The sequence below is a fragment of the Solea solea genome, chromosome 12 (assembly GCF_958295425.1).
Source record: "Solea solea chromosome 12, fSolSol10.1, whole genome shotgun sequence".
Taxonomy (NCBI): Eukaryota; Metazoa; Chordata; class Actinopteri; order Pleuronectiformes; family Soleidae; genus Solea; species Solea solea.
In genome coordinates, this window is record NC_081145.1 from 20583281 (window position 1) to 20606140 (window position 22860).

Here is a 22860-nt window from a genome sequence, read left to right on the forward strand (position 1 = left end):
AAGAACAGCTGTAACGACACTGACGAGCACATACAGCAAACACTGCAGGATAGAGGTCTTTATTCATAATATGAATGGATCCCCCCAAAATACAAAAGACCAGACCTGAACTGATCCAGAAACTGACCTGGAAAGATTCTTCAAAGATGAAAGTGTGCCTTCACTGCAGCAGCACAACATGACACGTGTGCAGGTATACATATCTACATCCTACATAGTGCACACCTGCAGCCTGCCCTGTTCACATGTGAATATAAGTGTGCTAACACTGGAACAACAAGGTTGCAGCTCAATTACAGGTAAGAGGAAGACTTGCTTCAGGCTTTGTACATCCACCATAAAATGAAGAGGTACTTCATGAGGCTTATATAAACTATAGAAGTCTCGGTTTATGTATAACAAAAACACATGCCAGCTATACTCTGGTTTAAAACTAGGGCAGATAAGAGAATCCAGGTCTATAGTTCTGGAGTCTGATCAGGTCTGGTCTTTTTCTTGTTGACGGGCGTCCGTGGTGGATTTGAATAAAATAGTTTTGGGTCTGCCCTTTGCTACAAATTCTCAGACCAACTATGCAAAAAGACCTCTTGTCCCGACCAAAGCAGCGGCTCTGAGGTGTTTGAACCCCCCCCGTCTTACATACGTGTTCTCACACAGCGGTCCCATCCAGGCAGGTGCTGAAAAACTGGGCATTTGTGGCAGCGTCAGTGGAAGACTGGGGACTTTTGGGAGAGGAACGCTTGCTAGATTGTTTGTTAGCGACCTGTCAGTGGTGGAGGTCGATTAATGGCAAAGAAGAAAAATGTTAAAAGAATAAAAGACAATGAGAAATACCGACAGTAAAAGTAATGACATACAATAGTAGCCACTTGTTTTACCTGCAGTTATGAATGAATGACTAAACAGCCAGCACCAATAATGTTCAGAGAAATCAATGCATTTGTTATATTTTCTTTCACTTGTGCAGTTTGGTGTGCGGTTTGTAAAAGAGCGTATTCCAGTACATTGTTACACACCGACTGACTGTGGGTGTCCTTGCTGTGCATATTGTACATTCACCTCTTGTGTCCCTTTGTTCCGCTGTTTTCCTATTACATTTGTGGAGCAGCCACTCTCATACCTCCACACTGCTGATAGAAAATAAAAGCTAAACATGACATTACAAGATGGTGTCTACACTCAGGTCACCAATGAAACTGACCATGTAAACTAAATAATCCATCATTCACTGGACTTGATTGTTTGAAAGATCTTACATAAGAAATGCCAGACAAGATAATCCAAGAAGAAAATAACGATATCATTATTTCCACATCTATAGTATTTCTGTGGTGTGAGAAAAACAACGTAGTCCACATAGTCCAAGACCACAACAGGCCAGGCCTGACGCTGGTACGGTGTGATTTTCAAGTAAGATCACTCAGCACAGGCTAAAACATGTTTACACTTACGAATGATTCTCCAAATCGCTCTTTTCATGGACTGTACAGTTAGTGAATTTCCATACTGTCTCTTGTTTTTTTGCAACGGTGCCAGACAATGTAAGCGTTACAGCCATGTAAGACATTATATGGCAGCTGAGAAAAAAAATAAAACACCCACACACAAAAGACAAGATACAAGGAAGATTTAAAAATAGGCGAATAATAATACTACAAAAAAACATCACTTCTTGTTTACACAAACAATCTCTCAAGGTTTAACTTACTGTATTATAATGTCAGCTTCTGTAGAAACCTGGGAAATTTGACTTCACCCAAATAAAGTCAAGGCAAATCTGTTTCCTTAGTGTTGTGTTTGAACGCACATTTTAAAATATGTGAATGATGACATTGTGACTATTATCACATGGTGTGAAGAGAGCGACTCTTACTTGACAGACTGCCAGGTTTCCTGCTCAAAACCACGGTGGATGGACTGTGCGATGGACGACTCCATCAGGTCGATGTAGCGCACCACCAGGGGGACGAACAGGTCCTGCAGGTGTTTATGGAACGTTCCATTACAAAGGTGAGCTGTGGGGGAGGAGCCGACAGGGGAGAACATTTAGTTACTTTTCAGACTATTTTACATGGAAATGAATATCAGAACTAATCTATGGCTCATTAATATTATTCAGGAGTGGCGGTTTGATCCTCTTCATAAAACCTGTGAGTTTTGTGCGTAATGTGAGACAAACTTGAATCGCGTCAGTAAAAAATACACTGTATTTTTGAATTTGTTCTACAACAATATTTACTAGGAAAAACAAAAACACATTCAGTTGCTTGTGTTGAGGGTTTCACAGGATATCAGGACTTTGTTTATACTATAAATGTACGCTGTTTGGAGACTTTGTTTCCTGTGGCCGAGTCTCAGTTGGTGCCCACGTTAATTGGTGGATGCCCAGGCTGACACAACATAAGAGGTGAGTGTGATAGCTGCAAAATAACTCAATGTGGCCAAACTATCGTGTGGACACTCGTGTCATACGAGGATGAGTCTGGCAGTTTTAAATTCTCTTACTGAGAGCGTGATGAAAATATTAATACCACATAAACAGCCAACGCCAGGAGCCAGTTAGCTTAGCATAACACCTACACTGGAAACAAAACAGCGAGCCTGGCTAGGACCACTTCTTGGCCAGGAGCAGTAACTTCCTCAAGTCTTGTCACCATCTGTCATCAGAGAATCCCATAATGGCTCTTGAAAAACACTATGTCAGTGTGTTAATTAGGGAGGTGTAGAGGTGCTTGAAAGTGGAGTCTGGACAGAACTTTGGACAGAGCCAGTATGAAGCGACACGCACACACGCACAGACTGTCGAGGAGAAAGTCTACTTCTCGGAATGTTGAAATGTGACTTCTATGATAAACATGCAGTGTTTTTAATATAAAAAAAAATACTGGAAATACTTTAGCTTATGGTTTACGCAGTCAGCCCGGGGTTTAGTATTTCAGCGAGTACCATCTTGTTTTTTTGAAACCAGAAATAATTATATTTGGAAGAGAAGTGAGTTGGGGCGGAGCTCATCAACTGCACAAGAGGCGGCGGTAGCTCAGTGGTAAAGCAAGGCAACTCAAAGGTTGTGGGTTTGATTCCCGGCACCGCGAGTCTGAAGTATCCTTGGGCACTTAACCCCACATTGCTCCGTGTGAGTGAATGGGTGTGAATGGGTGAATGGCAAAACTGTAGTGTAAAGTAGCTTTGAGTGGTCATTAAGACTAGAAAAGCGCTATATAAATACATTTACATCAACCTACACCTGGAATCATGGCACTAACTGTGAATCACAAAGTCTTCTTTGCCCCAATAATTTATCTTCTATTACACGCTAAGGTCAGCTGACGGCAAAATATGCCTCAGTGGTCATCAATGTGATGAAGCTGCCCACAGACTGACCATCAGGGCAACGTGTCCATCATGCTATACTGAAGAAGACCAGAAACTTGTATTTCAATTCAATTCAATTTTGTTTGTATGGTGCAAATTCGTAACATACATTATCTCAAGGCGCTTTATAAACTAAGGTCAAGACCTTCCACTTACAAATAGAGAGACTCACCAGTTCATACAACGAGCAAGCACTTGGTGACAGTGGAGAGAGAAAAAAACTCCCTTTTAACAGGAATACATCTCTGATAGAAGTAAGACTCAAAAATGTCCGGCCTCGACAGGTTGGGGTAGGAGAGTGGAGAGAGAGAGAGAGAGGAGGGGTCGGTGGGAGGTCAGAGGAAAGGAAAAAAGAGGAGACCATAATATCTGCAGAAAAATGTTAACTCATATTAAAATCAAGAGAGAAGTAGGCTCATTTTTGCACGGATGTATATTCAAACTGACCACATCCTGCTTGTTATTCATAAAGGTGCATGGATGCATGTGTACATATACACATACGTCACAGATTCAATCAAACCTGACAATTATCACCAGAGATAGACTTTGTACCAGATTGCATGTACAGTATCTCCCTCCAACACTTCCCCTTATAGTTTTGATAAAGACTGTCAGACAAACAGGCAAATCCTCAGTGACAGTAACAGTCCAAAGTACTGAGAGACAAATAAATAGTGTGCGTTGGTGAGAAGCGAGCAGGGTGGTCTCTCAGGACTTCATTAGTTTTAATTCCTCCCGCTCCACTCTGTCATGATTAACACTAGCCTTTTTAGCTCTCTGGAGAGCAAAGCCCATCTCCCTCGCAACCGCTCGCCTTCACATGCTGACAATCAAGTGAGCATTTAAAATAATCCACAGGAAAAACTGACAGATAATACACTTGCTAAAGGAAATGGGTAATATCATATCATCACCTGAGATCAGGGAACCCGATGTTTCTGTTGATTTGTATAAATGGATAAAAAAGAAGAGCAGGAAATGATTGAATCACTGTGGTTATCCTCCAAACACTTTTTTTTTTTTTTTTGGTTTTTGTCACCGAAGTATCAGTTTGGATTAAAATCACTTTCCTCTCACTTTAGATGTAATTAACAAAGAGGGAAGACCTCATTTGTGTAAATCGTCAAAACGAAGATCTTCTTTGTTCCGTGTTTCGATTCTGTCAAATGCCTCATTACACTCCAATTCAAGTCGGCTAATGTTGTGACACTTGGTATAATCACAGCATTAACAGAGGATGGTAATTAGAAAAAAAATGATAAAAGATACGAGCCACAGAAACAAAGATTTGTGGCTTCTTCACATAATGAAACAGGGTTTTTTGTTTCCAACACTGCCCTTGGGCTGTCATTCTGTCTGCCTGCCTGTCTGTTACTGTATTCGAGGTACTTTGGCATCAGCCATGTTAAATAACGCCTCGCGTCTCGCCAAATCTCTGCTGGCGCCAAGACAAAGCCTCGTCGCTGACAGAGGGCTTGAAGCGAGGAAGCAATGAGCTGAGATTATTTTCCATCAGTCAAATGAAATCTTCACACAGGAAGATGTAGTTTTGTCAGGCAACAAAATACGACAACAATACGAAATAAATCTGTGCAGTGTTGATATCTGTCACACTACATCAGCGGATACTACATCTTCACTATAGCTTTTTATCACCGCACAACATTAGCACCTTGAGACACAGAAAAGCACCAAACAAACCTTCCTTTCTTGCTTGGTAGGTGCGAGTGATTCATTCAATCACAAAGCACTTAAAAAATAATTGACATGAAATATACAAGGATTAATCAAAGTGATGAGTCACAGCTTCTACCAGGTTTGGTAACAAACAAAAACAAACAAAGTAACTCTGCAGAAGTGAAACACATTTGTACACAGAGGGCGGACAAACACACAGACATGTCAGGCTCTCACAGCAGAAACTGTTTTTGCAATTAACTGCTGAAGAACTTAGTTTCCCGTTGGCCGAACAAATAAATAAAAACATAAGAGCAGGGTGAAGATGCAGAGGTGAAACAGAAGGATGCTACCTGTTGACAGGTAGAGCGGTGGAGCTGGAGACAAACTATGGGCAGTCGATGGCGTCTCCACTCTGCGTGTTAATTACCTTTCTGCCTGAGCGTGCAAGGTGCCGTTAACCTTCTCTCTTAACAAGCCTCGTTTTCTCTGGTCATACCAGTCTTAATTAGTGCTCGTAGCAACGTGACCATGTGCCATGTCATACAAGGCAAGATCACCAAAAAAACAACAGTTGTTTTTTTTTGGGTTTTTTTTCTAAAAAGGAATAAAAACAAGTAGAGAGGAGGTAAACGAGTGAATGAAATGAGCCGTTTCTGTTCAGTATCAAACAAGGTGCGATGTTTTTAAAATGTCACACAGACTGAAACAGGTTTAAAAGCAGGAGAGTTGATACATCAGTTTTATCACTTTATCACAAGTTATTGTATGTTGTAGCACTGCTCTTTGTCCAACCACGTGTACTATATTCCTCATTTTAATTCATATACTGTACGTAAATGTGAACTCACAGTCAGTTCGCAGGAAGTTGTTGAGAAGCTGAAAAAGTGGGAAGCTGTCCCATGAGTCGATAGGCTGGACCTGAAGCGCGGCGTCCATGTTGGCTCTGTACAGTGACAGAAACATTTCGGCGTGTTCGGCCATCAGCTCCGGCCACCACAAGAAAGCCTGAGAGGGGAAGATGACAGAGAACAGAAGAACACATTGAAACACTTTTTGTGATATCAGAGGGAATGGTTATTTTCTGGATTTCTGAGTAATTACCAAAACAGTGCTGCCTTACTCTTCTCTTCTCCACACACATATACACATCTGCTAACATGTGTTTCTACAGTACATTGGTAAGTTACGTGTTGTATATCTGTCTTTCAACGTAATGTTAGTTTTCACTCATTCATTAGGGCTGCATGGTGAAGGAAACAGTCGACACGTAGTCAGGTAGCTGTTCAGGGAACACTTGCTTTCTGAGCACATACTTTGAATTCGCGATTAAAATATGATCGTAAAGAACTACTGAATGTCCAGGTTTATTTTAAACCGTAGAATATACTTTTTGCATTGGGTACTTCTTCCACTGAACCTTCTTAGAAGGGTTAAAATATAAAAACACTTGTGGGAATTTTTAAAGGACACCTTACATTAGTGTGAACCCGCTGGGTTTTTAGTATATCACAAAGGTCTTACTGACCCCTGATCTGATTCTACAAGATAACCTGTTAATGCTGCACAAATCAAAATAAATAGGAGTCAATGCAATGTTTACATTTAATGTTGCAGGGCAGCTCATTGACTCTCCCCATGACAATGAAAGTGTGTGCTGAGTAATTTAAATTGAAGAAAAAGAAGAAGAGGTGCTGATGTGAAAGGACCTGCTGATTCACTCTTGGTTGATATCTTCAGTCTAAAGAGCATTCAGCCTGTGCTGCTCTTCAGCAGACAGAGGTCAGCCTGCTCAGGTGACCACTGCTATTCATGACTAAAGGACCTCTGAGAGAAAAGTGCAACCAGCGTTGAATCCCACTGATGCACTCAGGTCGATGTTTGTGTACAATGCAGGCAGAGATGCAAGAGGGGAATAAAAATTCCTACTCAAGGCCTTGCAGGAACGACTCGTCGGTCCATTCAAACATGCCTTTTCGATTTCTTGTTTCTGACAAACAAATGTCAATAAACCATCTCCTTCCATTTTAATAACCGCTGTCGCTACAGAAAGGTCAGTCAAATCAGTCCATTACCAAAACAAAAATGAAAGATAAAAGATACAAACAGCAGCAGAGGAAGCGACGAGGAGAGAGATAATGACAAACAGCAGATGTGTTTGGAAGTTGGAAGAGGGTAGGGAGTATTGACAAAACAATCAAATGAAACAAAAAGAAATAGAGAAGCATCAGAGGAATGATGCATACCCTGTGCATGCTGTTGCCAAAATAAGTTATTTTTCATTCTGTATAAGCTTTAGTTCAAGTCTATCAGCCAATTAGAGGAAGATGTTGAAGAAAATACACGCAAGGGCAAGAATGATAAAAGACAAGAAAATTAAATGGGAACGAGAAGGAAATAAATAAGAATATGTGAAGGAGAAACAAAAGAAAGGGGGGGGAAAAGCAAGTAAGGAAAGAAACATAAAAGTAAGGAATAATCTTGTTAAAAAAAGAGGAAATAATCAGGAAAAGAAAAAAAACAAAGCGGGGAAGACGTGAAAGGACCGTTGAAGACAGAAATACAAAAAAATACAATTAAAGAAAAAATGAAAATACAATTAAAATGTGTTTTTTTGTGTCAGCATGTTCGGGGGCTGATCAAGGACATCTGTTCTTCTGCATCCTCCCCTAAAGAAATGACCTGTCACAAAATGCACTGACGTAGTACTCGAGTCCGGTCTCTAGTCTTTGCTAGTTTCAAATGACACAGCTGTCATGCTCCTGTCCAGCACACACTAAAAAATCCACTTCAGGCCTGTTCAAAGTCCGGCCCGTGGGCCAATCACAGCCCTCAATCAGATTTAGTACGGCCCAAAAAATCTAAACGCAACACTTTTGTTGAACTTTTAGTTCAAGTGCTGAACTAAAAGATTGAAACACTTTCTATATACACAAAATCACCATTTCTCTCAAATATTGTTTACGCACACAGTCCAAAAACATGCAATATGGGTATTAGGTAAATTGGACACTATAAATTGACTGTGTTGTTTGTTTGTCTCTATCTCCCTATGTCAGCTGAGATTGACACAGCGCGACCCTCATGTAGAGGATAAAGCAGTAGAAAATGGATGGTCTGCAACTAAAATGTGATCAAGTCAGAGTCTGTATATTAAAATTGATGTCATGAGGAAAATTAAGTTGTGTACTGTATTAAAACTAGCTTTATATAAATGGTGCACTAGCAAATGTTCTTTTCATGTGTGTGTAACAAAATCCTAAGATATTATCCTCATTTCCCTGACACTGTTAAAATATTTTCTGAGAATCTGACACATGTGGAGCTACCAAGGACCAAAGACATTTTATTTTGTCTGGGACAGCCCAAAATCCTAAACCATATAGTGTATACTAACTACTTTATTACTACCTGACAAAGCCACCATTACGATATAAGTGTGCCTAAGTGAAGACAAAAAACTTCTAAGAGACGGGGTCATGTAAAAATCTCTAGGATCTTAAGGATCTCGACCGGCATATACACATATTTCTGCTCAAATCGTTTTTTTCTTCCCTTTCTTCTTTGCCTTCATTATTTACTGCTGCAGTGAACTTAGGCTCGAACAGCAAGCATGAAAATAATTATACCAAACTGCAATTAATAAGAGCAGAGGGGTTATTTACACCATATTCAGACTGGAGACAATGTGTTGATGTGTAGCGTCACAGAGGCCTCCCTTTTATCACTTATTTGTTGGTTTTTTTCCACAGCCGAGTCTAATAATGCTCAGTATTAAGTCTGCAAAGCACAATATACAAACAGTGTGCTCTTTATTAATATTTCTTGTATCTATTGCAGGAAGACCTTCACAGAACACAATCTTGCTCCTTGCGCCACAAAACTCCACTATAATGCTTTTTTTTCTGAACAATGTGGAGGACGTCTGGTGATCAATTTACCACAAAAAACACATTCATTCACACACTGAAATATGTTTGGCAACTCTATTTTTGAGGGTCCTGAAAGGGTTACAGCCATACAATCAGGCAATGATTCACATTAAATCAATCGATAACAGAGCATAATGGCATCACCGGAGAGACTACACAAGTGACCTTATACTCACACACTGCGATAAATGTGTCGCAAGTGATTTCATATTACTGATTAAGTGTGCATCACACTACAAAGTACGTTTATTTTGAGTAAAGACGGGTTGAAGGTGCTCTGTAAAATTTGCATTGCAAAATGCTGATCAGACACTGTGCATGACATGCAACGGCCACTTGTGATCGCAGGATTTCAGCAGTGCTGTCGCCAAATACAACAGACTCCCCTGTTAAATATTATAGATATAGTAATATTTGAAAGTTATCTTTCCTTAAATATGCCAAACCCTAAGGCAAAGTACTGAAAAATATATACTGTATTGTTGGATAGTGATAACAAATACCAGGTACTATGCAGAACTGTGTACCTCACATCAGCAGTGATGTGAGGTTTTGGTATATTTGATTTACACAAACCAACAGTGAGACAACAAAAGCACAACGAGCAGAGGACGAAACTTTCACACGGAAAACTTACCTCTCTTCCCTTTCCATGGTGGAATAATAAAAAAAACAAAAACAAGAAGAAAGAGTCAGGTGAATAATTTCACATTGAAAATGATTTTGTTTTTAAATTTAGTTTGTGATTTTTCCCCCGTACTCTTACATTAAGATAAATGTGCACCACGATGTCTTTCAACATAAATCCATCTTTGATCCTTCTAATCTAATCCTAATTTATATCCACATTGTGGAGAGATTGGGGATCCAGAGATTTTTCTTCAACAATCTCTGCTGCTGCTTGTATAAATGACATTATAGTTCTATAAACATATCATAACTGGTTCATAACTGATTCACAACTGTTATAATATCTGCTCCTGGTCCCGCTCTTATGTCTCTACCTTGCCTTCGTCTTTCCTTTCACCCCAACCGGTCGAGGCAGATGACTGTAAGGAGGGGGAGTTTTGTTTTGTTTGTCCAGCCACACAAAAAACATTCTAATTCTAACATTAAAATTCTAAGGAGGCGCACATCAGATCAAGTAATCAATGATAAATTGTGCTGTAGTCAATTCAAAACTATTTGTGCACCAACTGGACAATTTAAGGGAAAGCAGGTCTGCAAACAAACAGCAAAGGGGTTCAAATTTTTGAAGCACAACTGCTGGAATGATGAAGGAATGACTTAAGAAAAACAGGTGTCAATGCAGGATTTTTATCCTATATTTATCTTCTGTGTTTATCTTATCTTATCTAAGAAGTTTAGTCAGTGTTGTACTGTACCTAAGTATAACATTCACATATCTGTACTTTACTTTATTTGTATTTCTAGCAACTTTTACTACACTACATTTCCTCTAACTATCTTACTCATTACTACCAAATAAAATCAGAAGAAGAAGAGTTGATAATGGTCTGTATTTATATAGAGCTTTTCTAGTCCTGATGAGCTGCTTTAGACTACAGTTTTGCCATTCACAAGTACAAATTACTTTTGATACTTAAGTACAGTAAATGTCATATACTTTAAGACTTTTACTTAAGTAATAGTATAAAAAGTGACTTCAACTTCTACCAAAGTCTTTTTCTGGTAAGATACTTATACTTTTACTCAAATATCCCTTTTAAGTACTTTATAAAAGACTGAGTTTAGTAAGGGGCAGGGAGCAGAAGCACCATTTCATTTTAAATTAATTAAACTGCATCAGACGTAAAAAGCATTTTTGTACATGGCTTGAAAAGTGTATGTTTTTTTTTCAGTCTTAAATTGAAAAAAAAAAACAAACAAAAAAAAAAACGAGTGTGTTCATGAGCTGCTTGAAAAAACATTTTCATAATGAGCACTGATGAAAAAAAAAAACCAACTACCAGAAACACAGCTAGCATGTGACTGGTGCCGACAGTGAGCGGGTAAACAATTATGGTTAATCTCTAAATTTATGCTTCGACAGCTTATAGCGGTGCTCTGACAAAAAAAAAAAAAGAAGAAGCTTCTAATTTGTAGTTAACATGACATCTGAAGCTCGGAGCAGAGTTCCACCAGTCGCTATGGCAGCGGCAGAGCACAGCGTGTTATTAATAGCTCAGAAACAGATGCCTGAATGCCACACTGTCACTTAGGGCCAGTCAAACCGCCATGCATCAACACCTATGATTGATCAGTTTTACACTGTGGCGTGGAACCACTGCGTGCATATGGGCCGTGGGCGTTGTTTTCATCGTGCTTCCCACCGCAGCCATTAATGCGCCACCGCCACTTGCCTTGTTATCTGCCACTTTATAGCATGAGCACTGCCAACGGAGGCAAAAGGAAGAAAATGGACAGTGCTGCGGAAAAGTGATCAAGAATGTTAATGAAATGATCAGGTGACTCGTGGCGTCTGTCAGACGAAAACAAAAGTGACAACAGAGGCGAGATTAAGAGGGGAAAAAAAAGAATTTCAGAGTAAAATTATTAATGCCAATGAAATGAAAGTCTCCGTTTGAATATTTTTGTATGGGAGGTTGATGAATAAAACACACTGGAATTAAACCTCATTGATGTGTGGAGCAGTTACAATGCTGATTTAAATCTAGTTAGTCTGCTGTTATGAATGCGATGATTCATATGTTCATCAAAAACAAAATACTTGGCATAACCACATTCTTTATTCCCACAGGTTACAGCTTGTACAGTCTATTGGAATGACTGCAGTCACAACTACGTGGAAAATAATTGGAAATAATTGGAAACAATTTTTCGTGAAATTATTAACGTTATGTCACTTGTTATGCATGTTAATCCTTAAGGTTGAATTTGCACACAGTCTCTCAGTGTGGAACTTTCAGGGTTTGAGTTGAAAACACGAAGTCCTGAGGACCTGGAACAAACGGTAAGATTAAAAAAACAACAAAATACCTCCGAGTGATGCTCATCATTTTGCTGCAGGACTTCGATGCAGAGCTCCCCCAGTCTCATCATGTCCTCCAGTCTTTTCTCTGGAGCTGCCTGAGCATCCACTGAAGGTTCAGATGCAGCCACAAACATGCAGGATGGAATTGAACACACTGATGGTTAGTTTTTTTACACATTGTACAGTGAAGTTGGCTTGTGTCTCAAAGATTGCTGTGATATCACTGCTCCTCAGAGGATGGGCCATTAAGATGTTTTTAAGTTGCTATTGGTGAGATTTGTGTGACACGTACTGTAATATTCTGACAGCAATAGCAACAGTAAATAGTGAGTGGGACATTAATGATGTAAAATCAGCCAAGGAGGATGGAAATGAGAACTAGAATAACATTTTTCTTTCTCTCTCACCCTTGATCTGGGCATATTCAATCAGCTGACTGTAGTTGATCCGAGCTGCATTTTCCAGGCACCTCTGCACGAGTTTCTTCATTTCCTCTGGAGGGACTGGTGTGGTGATGTCTTTCATCAAAACCTGAAATCATCAGCACAGCTCATTTCTAAAACTGTGTATAGGTGCGGCTGAAAACTTGACATAAATATTCTGATTGATAAAACCTTCAACCCGCAATTCAGCGCAGCGTTTGCGAGCTTCAGGTTACAGCCATACTTGACAGTGAATAGTCATATAAATTGATCGAAAGTGACTGGAAAGTCATGGCAAACGCTAAGAGAAGAGAAAAGAGAAAGTTCACGAAATCGAGGCACTTGTCCCTGTAAATGTATGCGTGCAAGAAAAAAGGTTGTATTTGTTGGACACAGTGTTGTCATCACTGCTGTGAATGTCGAATGCTCCAAAAAAAGAAAGAGTGAGTAGGCACTGTTGGAGTGGGTTTTCACTGTCGTTTGCAAGGTTAGTGAATGATTAGCGGGGTTAGACACTGTAAGAGGGGTTATGAAATTGGATTTGTACATTCGTACAGTTATCGTCACATAGAAGCCCTTTCTGTGCGTGCTTCTCTCTAACGCTGGCTCCAGTGTGGCACATGGATCCAACAGAACAGTGCAATTCCAGAAGTTGCAATGAAATGAAGCTCAAAATGTCAAAATATAAGACAAGACATTTATTTATGGAAAATTCACTCTCATCATCTTCTCAGTTGAAGCACAAAAATCTGGATGTGTGTAAACGTAATCGATCCTCCGTTTAACTAATTACCCCTGAGAATGCCTCGGTTAGCACAAAGGTATTTAATAATTACAGCATTTATGATAAAAGATATGTTGTATTTATTCATTATTTTGGGTGTGGATGTAGGTGCACATTTCAGGGAGTCTCAGTGAAGCAGGTATTCACAAAATCTATTTGTGAGCAGTAATAACTGAATTCATTCTCCACAGTGGTGTCATTTTCAACAGTTTCTGGATATTCATCAGTTTCTACTCTGTCCCGTTTATGTCAGAAAAACAGTCTACCTGTGTGTCCGGCCCATGGCGTTTACAGGTGACAGGATATCTCAGATTATACAAAATCACTTTTTAGCTCACATAAACTGCCTGTGTGAAGCCCAGGGGTTAAATATATATACATTTTTTTGTATCTGCAGACATCTACACGCAAGTATACAGACTTCTGCTCTTCTGAAACCATCAATGATTTGCATCTTTCGTGCTTATCTACGCTGGCGACCCTTCAGTGCACAGTATGTCTCGTTCACCCACACACACTCACAGCATCACAAGCGCTGTCGAGTTCAATGACACAGCAGGAGATCAAACCAGATGACCATTCTGCCATCTGAGCCTTGTTGCTCCCGAATTTAGGTACAAGAAATGTATGTTAAAGTCTGGGAAAGCTAGCACCTTAAAAATACTTTAATACATTCATTACAACGGATACATCCCACCAACTCCCGTCGCCCTCCAATCACAGTTATGCTCCCTACAACACAGGAAGTCATGGTCTCTAGTGGGACGATGGATTTTGGCTGCACTTTCTCTGCCTGTGCCTTAGCTCTGGTTTGTTGAGAGGACTTTTCAGTCTCTGGCTTTCTTTCATTTTCTTTTACAAACTGATTTTATGTGGCTTTCAGGGCATGAATGGGATTTAAAATATAGAAGTGCTTCAGAAACTAATTTGAAATCCCAGGTTCAACTGAAATCATTCAAATGTATTTAAGATTGACCGTATATTACAGTACTAGAGAAAATGATTGCTCCCATGTCTCAGAAGTCTCAAATAGCTGAAAAATGACTTGTCAGATACAAAGTAGTTTGCTGCTTGTGTTATAAATATAAATGACTGTTAGAGCGTGTCATCGTAATGTCTCGTTGGGTTTGTCGTGACTAAAAGTAGGAACCTTTATAAATCACTCTCAAGTTTTTTCTCAGACAAGAACATTTGTTATCCCGTATTTGACAGCATGATTGACAGCATGATTGACAGCTCAAAGACACTGGCCCTGAACTTTTCTGCTCTTCACTAATAACATTTACTAACGTGGAATAAAAAAAAAATCAAAAGAAAGTATTTAAATGTGTTTTTGTACCCGTTCCTGCAGGGAAAGTGTTGCCTTCAGGGCCCCATCTGGTCGTCCAAACGGAAAGCAGTACCTGCAGATGCAAAACGTGGGCGTGCATCACATTAAGAAAGATCTCTCAAGGACAAGTGTGTGTAAAAAAAAAAAAGAAGAAACGGAAGAAAAGGAAGATGGAAGAGGCATCAGAAAGACATTGGTTAGCGTCAGCAGATGGCTGCCTCCTTTTTCATCTAATTACACTGATGAAGGAAGCTTTTCTCACCTCAACTCCATCTGAGCTCAGATGAGGCAGTTCAGAGAGGTTTCACGTTGCTAATTGACAAGAAAAAAGTACTTAATGAACAAAGACACGTGGTCACACAGGTCAGCCATTTATTGGACAAAAACCTACAGGCAGGTGTTCTGTTCCTTCATATATATACAGTAGAACTAACTAGAGAAAGCACTAAGAGTGCAAACCTCTGCCAAGGCCGCTCACTTTGCCACACTGTCAATCCACTAACCTATCTTACAAGAGTAATTATTTTGAGAAAAAACTACCACCAAAATGTAATAATTTCTTCACTTGGCCATAAACTATATCCCATGAAAATGTAATCAAAATCTGTCCTTCACGTTTGGTTGGTTTATGCTGTTCACAGAGAATCACAAACAGACAGACTTGCCCAAAACCACACAACACACAACCTCCTCTGAGATTTTAGTCATTCAAATGGAAAGTATGTAACAGTTCTTTATAAAGTTCATAATCACTGAAAGGAAAAATAGAATCTACTATGGAGAAGACAACTGTAAATGGGCTTAAAGAGTCTTTGATGAATGGAATATATTGTATTCTAGAGCCTTTGACAGAGTAAATGTATATGTGGCTGCATAATGCACATTTATGATAAGAAACAAATCAAGAAAAAACTATTTGCACAGCCTATTCAGAGTCCCTCTGTTTAAAGTCCACAGGCTTAAAAATACTTTTATCCATCAGTCTGTCTGTGTGTGTGCTCATCTCTACTGTAAAATGTGCGCAAAAGCATCTTTGAATCAGGTCGGTGAAAGATTATACTTTATGTAAATGAAGACCACGTTGCATGGTTAAAATTCATAACCCTACATGAATCCTGAGTGCCTGAGCTCGGGCTTTAATCCAAACACAAACTCTGGAAATCCTTGTCTTGTCCTTGGTTACATTAGCATAATCCCAGTAATGTCCCGGCTCTTGTTTACCAGCATTAGCCTCTTGTTGAGGCGAGTAATAATGACTCCCGCTGATCGACCCCCTCTGCTCCACTCTCCTGGCCCCCGGAACGGCCCCTCCTCCGCTCTCTGGGCCAGATGGAGGGCCCCTCTCAGGCGAGAAGGGTTTCAAGAGCCGGGCTTCAGGACAGTTAATGGCACAGGTCCATTCAGACAAGTGTTGCTCAAGGTCTGGGGGCTGTTGCTTTCACACCACGCTCACAATGTGTTCACAAGCAGGCGACAGCGGCCGTGCTGAATAGCAGCACGCAGATGCAGGGAGGTCTCATCAGCCGCCGTCAACACATGTCCCGTATCTATTATGATAAAAATACCCAGACTGCCTCACGTCTTTATAATAGAGTTAAAGGAGCATAGTGGCATTTTTTTTTTTTTTTTTTTTTGCAGTAGCATTTAGTGAATTTCATGATGTGTTAACAGTTTAGGTTGAAACAAGACAAGAGTAAGAATAATAAGGATCTTGTGCTTTCGCTCCATTAAACATCACTTACTATTTTTCCATTAACAAACACAATCCCTGACACTTGACCATAATGTTGATAACGAGTATGTTAACATGGAAAAACGATATCCTGAATGTGATCCTTCTGCTTTTACCACTCTCCTGGATTTCCTCGTTTTCAAAAGCAAAAGGATCTGAGAGTGACGTTAAAAATGATCCTACGTTACACTAATTCAGCTTTTATAGCATTAACGTATTAGCTATTATCATCACGTTATCACATTATGAGATACTGCCTCTTAAGTGCAGCATACCATTTTTTAACTGATGTTACAAATAAAACATTAAACTTTTTGTGGATTAGCATAAACAATCGAAAAAAAATTCAGTCCACTAGAGGGTGCCATGTGCTCAGTCTCACGAGTGTTACAGCAATATCGTACAATGTCACGTAGGTTTAGGTGTTTGCATAAACTGCGTCAGTTGACGAGGCGATTCTGGATCATGTTTACCAGCGCTAAACCATAACAATAATAATATAGATATGGAGATGTTGCAAAGCCGCATTCATTCATACTGGAACAACTCAAAACCAAAACGGTCTGTGTAGAAACATTCAATTAGGCGAATTAGAGACCATATGTTTCCTTTAGAAGTTTGCGAAACCCGATGACATGCACAAGATTTCAAGTCTGATGAGACGGCGGTCATACCTAAAATGTGTGATCTGATACTCTAGCAGAGCCATGAGACGACTTCTGATGGCCTCAAACTCCTCCTTCTCCTCTGCGGTCACAGTCCCCATCCCATCAGGCCTGAAAAACAAAACACACAGGACACAGTCAGTCCACTTCCATCTTAACCAAATGTGGGAATGTGAGGATATGAGACCATTAGTTCATCTTTTTAAGTGGCGGTCAGCACAAACCTTTAATAGGTCAAAATAAATTCTTATCAGTATGTTTTCCCAGGACACCGCTTTAAAGCAGATTCAGGACGTCCACATGTTCAGAGTCATAGATAAAACCTGGCCAGAGCTGCACTCAAGACACTATCTGTTAATTGTGTGTATATACAATTGCATGATGAGTATTTCAGTTCATGATGTAGCCTTAATCTGTTTTATTTTGTTCTGATCCAATGGACTGTATGTTTCTGTGTTTAGTTACTGTTTTGATCGTTTTCTAACTTTCTGCTAATATATTACTACATGTTATATTGTTTTATGATGACATGTAATTATTGGTAGCCATCAAAGGAACTGTAGGAAATTAGCTGCGGCTGAACACGTCTGTACAGAGAATCGGGGGGGAGGACGGGCGGGGGGATGGCGCTTCTGTTGTGCTGTCGCGGTTCTTCTGCACTTGTCCCTTTCTTAAACACATGAATAAATACACTTAAATAAAACAGACAGAACATGACAGAGTAAACATGTTGTTCTGAAATGTAATAATGTAAAAATAATCAATTCATATGATCCTCTTTTCAGTTCAGGTACAACAATGGCTTGTTCCATTGTTTAAGAAACCAAAATATCCTGCATTTTCTCTAAAAATACCAAGACATTTCCTATCGCTTGTGAAGCCTTGGAAAACAGGCCGGGCTCTTTTTTTTTTTTTTTTTTTCTTTCCCACTCAAAGTTTGACTGCTTGTTTTCACCAAACTAACTGGTCGAGCAGCCAAACTCTCCACGCTGACCTCAAAGTCAACCAATCAAACAGAGAGCTGCTCAGGCTCCTCTTCCTCCTCCACAACTCACACGGCCAACAGGAGGAGAGTCAACAAAGAAAAAACTGTTAGCTGAGGGCTTCATTAATGTTTGTAAAGCTTTCATTCCCTTCTTGCCTTTGTCTGAATAGGCACTCTGGCAAAAAAGGGGAAAAAATGCAATCAGGACCCAGAGCGACCAGCCTTGACTTTGTGGGCTTTCTCTGTGCAGCTGAAAGAGAAAAGCACCCTCTCTAAACGGCACTCGCAGTCGCCAGAGGGAAGAAGCGGGGAGGTTGTCTGTTAATGAGTTGTTCTTATAAAAGCCTTCGCTGGTTCAGCCCCGGACCACTGTGCCTTGACTACCAACAACTTCGCTCAGCTCATCGCAGCACGTTTCTGAATTGAAAATAAAAATGTGACGAGAAAGGACGAGCGGCAGGTGAGAGGAAGAAGACACTGAACCATCCTCCTGCTGCACGTCCACGCCGATCAGTACAACGAGAACACTTTAACTAGACAAGTGCCTCAATGACAATGAAAATAATGTCTTATACGTATTATACGCGTGTGCCATCCCAAAACCAATAATTAAAATATGATCTTTAAATTAAATCACACAGATACAGTATATAATACAATTAGATAAAAAGAAATAATATAATGACAGACAGAAAAATGAATAATATATATATATATATATATATATATATATATATATATATATATATATAATTTGAAGAACAAAAAGGATAAAATAAAATATAGTTGCATGGATATTATTAAAGACATAAAAGGTAAAGTACAATCAACTACAGTAAAATTAATTATATTAAAATTTTAAAAGATAAATTGGATTTCATTGCATTTAATGAATATAAAACACTAAGCACAACAAAACATTTAAAAATGATATAAACTATTATAATGCGCTCAGTTTGTCCTACAGGTTTATTTGAAAGTCCCCGTTCTGTTTCCTCAGACAGGCTTTTGTTAAGAGTGCGAAGGCCATAGATGAGATGCAGGATGACAACAGGAAGTCGTCACGTATTGTGCGAGAACGACGACGCGTCTCTTCAGCTCCACTCCTCTCAATTCATCCGGTAATAAGAGGCAGCTCTCCCTGCACAACAGCACTTGTCAGCACAACTTCTAAACCCCCTTGTTCCCCAAATCTGTCAATTCATTACCCTCACACCCCCGACACTTCCCAAAGCCCCCTATTTAACAAGCACCAGTTCATCTTTCGGGAACACAGCAGAGTCCTCGGGGTGGGGTAAGCAGTGTGTGTCCGTGTGTGTCACGTTCATGTTGAACAAGGCTCTCTCGCTCTCCCTCACACACACACACACACACACACAAACGGAGACTACAGCAGATGTCTTTCAACACTTCTGTCTATCAGATTTGGTTTCAGTGATCAGCAGATCACGAGGTGACGGAACAGAAAAATGACCGACACTGACACTTTCGCAGCTCACTGTTACTTTTACACACTGTGGCCCACAACACATTATTTCATCAAGAAAATGATTTCATCAAGCAGTTAGCTCTCCAAGCCAAATCTTAATATTTTACGTCCACAAACTTTCCCAAGGGGAAAAAAGCAGGTTCTGCTTATTTAAAACAAATACATAAATAATGAAACAAATATGAACTGAATTACAATAGTCATTTATATTAAGAATGTCAGCTGTAAAGTGACAACATTAATCATTTTACAGTTGTACATGAATGCACTACTTGAGTGGACACGTTTTCATTTTTCCTAGGATTCAAAACTTTTGAAAAGATTTACACACAAATCAGCAAACTCCATGTGATGGAAGCTCAAAAAACATTTTGTTTCTCACAAGCAGCTCATTGAGAAGTTCCTCACAATATACACTGTATATGTACGCAAAACAAAGCATTGTCCTGCAACGGTCAGTCATCCTCTGGACTTCCACTGAGTCAAACTGTGACAGGAAACTAATCAGACAAGGAACAAGTTGGCGAGAAGCCAAATGCGAAACGCAGAGCAGAGCAGAGTGAGCTGTTTGGTATCGCTCTTCACTCTGCCATTAAATCCACTCAGATGCTTGTTCATGCGTGGGGAGGGATGCGACAGCTTGTCGAGCTTCAGACACATTGTTGCCGCTAAATGAAGCGAGCATGTTGGAGCCACGGCTGCTGTCAGTGGAGCTTCGGGGGGGGGGCAGGGGCGGTCTGTAGACTCAGGTTAGACTGTTTACACTCAATGTGTAAACGACGAGCACCATATCGGCCTGCAGCTGTTTGGTTGTGATGTCGGTTGACGAGAGTCGTCGTGAGTGGTGCTCGCCGAGCGCCGTGGCAGGGCACCGGGTGTGGACGCCACTTCACCTCAAGAGGTGTGGAAAGGAGATGAAGCTGAGTGGCAGGTGATCATGTGTGTCACCTCCCTGGAGATGGGGGCTCTGTTGTGTGAATGGTTGGGGGGGGGGGGGGGTAAAAGATTCTGTCACATCCCATGTCGGCGTGGTGTGGATGGCTCAGCCAGGAGAAGATCCAAGGTGACAGGTGAGAGGGAGACGAGCGTCCATCCCTCCGAGCTCTGCTAATGCTCCTTTAACCCTGATCTCAGTTCAACCACACCCGTGTTATCAAACTGTCACAGAGCTGCACAAGATGAGTCAAGAGTCATGGTTCCTTCACCTGCATCCGTTTGTTTGTTCTATCAAACTCCACAGCAAACAACAACTGTCCAGTCCTGGTTACAATATGCCCAGATGCTGTTAATACACCTTTTACAGCGTTTACAGTATAAATACAGTGCCACCGCTGTCAGTCACAGGGGGAGAGACAGCACTTGCAGATGTGGTGAATCATGGGAGCAACAAAAGGTCTCAGATGCTTCTTGGTTGCATTTATTTTTAAACACGCTTTTGTAATGTAGTTAATTATCTGGTTCCACCGAGTCGCCCGTCGTCTGACTCAGATTGAGACGTGATACCTTCCACACGCATTGTTGTTATTTCCAGCTGCCACTTTGAGATGACCACGAAAGAACAGACGCAGAGTGAAAGGCACACGCAATAAAAAAATGCATTTCCAATCTGCTGTAGAGACAACAGGAGACTTCTTCTGAGCACTTCACTTGGAAATGTTTTACGTGAAGTAAAAACTGTTCTTTACAGAAGCTAAGGCTGTTCAGATTGACTGATTTCTCACAAAATACAGAGAGGAGAAATGTGTAATGTTCATAAAGCTTATGCACACTTAATACATTTTATGAGCACATTAATAATGTGGTTTTTCAAGCATTTATCCAGTCAATGCAGGATTTGGCCATGGAGTTCTGATAGTATATCTAATAAAATGCTTGCTTTGGATGCATTAAAATTATTATATAAGCAAATGCACACAGTTGGCACTGTTTACAAACGAACTGGACCTTCCTCAAATTTTCAAACTGTCTGACTGAATGAATGATTTTTTTTCTACTCCGTTATCATTTATTATCAACTTAATGTAGATAAGGATGGGGCATCAAAAGTCACCTCTGAATTTTTTGCAAAGCCTGCAGCTGCTGCTGAAAGCCTTTACACTGATAAACGAAGTATGGTGACACTGACAGGAATAAAAAAAAATATTTTAACCAAAGTTTTAGGTGTTAATTCATCTGAAATTCAAAAACTTTGTGACCCCATCCACAATGGTTAAAACATCTCTCTCACAAAACATGAGCCGACACGTTTCCCTCAGTTTGAAACGAGAGTTCTGTTAAAGGCAAATACTGATATATTCTGAAAATATCGCCTTGAATTATCAGTCAAGTACTCTCCTGCTGATCAGTCGGTGGCGTCTCTTTTTGTCCTATCTGTCTCCTGTTGTAGTTTCATCTTGTCGAGCAGCCCTCCAGGGAAACCCGAGTTCTGTAATTAAGTTTTTTTTTTTTTTTTTTTTTCCACCTCCGAGTCTGCCAGCCATCCAAAAACCTCTTTTTCCCATCCACACCCACTCAGGCAGCTCCAGGAGCCCTGAATGGGCATCAATTATTCAAATTAGAGCTCCAACTGACAAAAAGCCAATTCCAGTTATCCCCCCCAATTTATATGTGGCGATTAGCTGGAGAAGCTAATCATTATGCTTTCTAATTGACTAAATGAGTCGACAAAGAGAGAAAGCACATATATCAGTAATTACAAGCCAGGGAGTCAAGCAGGGGCTTCTGGGAGTGAAGTGGAGAACTGAACTGCTGGAGCGGCGCTGATGCCAACAAGTGGCTAAAAGACACTTCTGTTGCTCATATCTGGGAGTTTCCTGCTGACGAACGGGGGCCTGAAGGTTGCGAAAACTGTGCTGCCCTTGCAGTCCACTCAAGAAAAATGTGAGCATCAGTCGCTCTGCAAGTGGCGGTGGGCAAAAATCTTTATGTTCAAGTGGAATAAAGTCTTGAATCAGCTATAGGAAATGACGGCTCCATCGGGAGTTAAGAAGAGACGTGTGCAAGGTGCAAGTTTGTGTCAGTTTAAAATAATGACAATATAAAATAGGTTTAGTGGATGTGAGTTGAGGAGATGGACAGCCTTGGGTAAATGAGTTGTCTTCTACACATGTAATAGGATGGGGAAAAATCTGGGATTGCTTAAAATCCCAGAGCCCAGTTGAAATACTGATGAGAATCTTCCAACATCTGGATTTCAACAGTGATGGATGGGACGTGTGTTTGCATGAATCCCTGCTGCGATTCTTACAGCAGTGTGGGCTGGTGTACCTGTTCCCGTGGACGTGGGAGACGCAGAAGGCATAGCTGTAGTGCAGCAGCATGGGGTCAACCAGTGTGCTGTTCTCCGAATAGTCCATCAAACCCTTCAGGTAGCTCAGGTGACGGTGGCAACCTCGGACGCCGTACCGTGCGCAGTATTCGTCCAGGACAAACACCTGACCAGGACTGAACCAACCCTGAAGGAAAAACAAAACA

At 40.4% G+C, this 22860-nt stretch overlaps 1 protein-coding gene across 6 annotated transcripts in view; it reads right to left on the bottom strand.

The window, feature by feature from the left end:
- Positions 1–22860, bottom strand: part of cadps2 (Ca++-dependent secretion activator 2) — a 135869-nt gene that overhangs the window by 28895 nt on the left and 84114 nt on the right. For 4 of the 6 annotated variants that reach the window (XM_058645624.1, XM_058645622.1, XM_058645626.1 and 1 more), the window contains exons 13-20: positions 22654–22841; positions 16922–17023; positions 14525–14588; positions 12387–12510; positions 11985–12085; positions 5904–6060; positions 1874–2015; positions 644–763 (exon numbers count right to left, since the gene is read on the bottom strand). In XM_058645624.1, coding sequence (XP_058501607.1) covers positions 644–763; positions 1874–2015; positions 5904–6060; positions 11985–12085; positions 12387–12510; positions 14525–14588; positions 16922–17023; positions 22654–22841 — 998 coding nt within the window. The remainder of the gene's footprint in view (positions 1–643; positions 764–1873; positions 2016–5903; positions 6061–11984; positions 12086–12386; positions 12511–14524; positions 14589–16921; positions 17024–22653; positions 22842–22860) is intronic. The other 2 variants (XM_058645628.1, XM_058645627.1) reach the window with 1 other exon arrangement.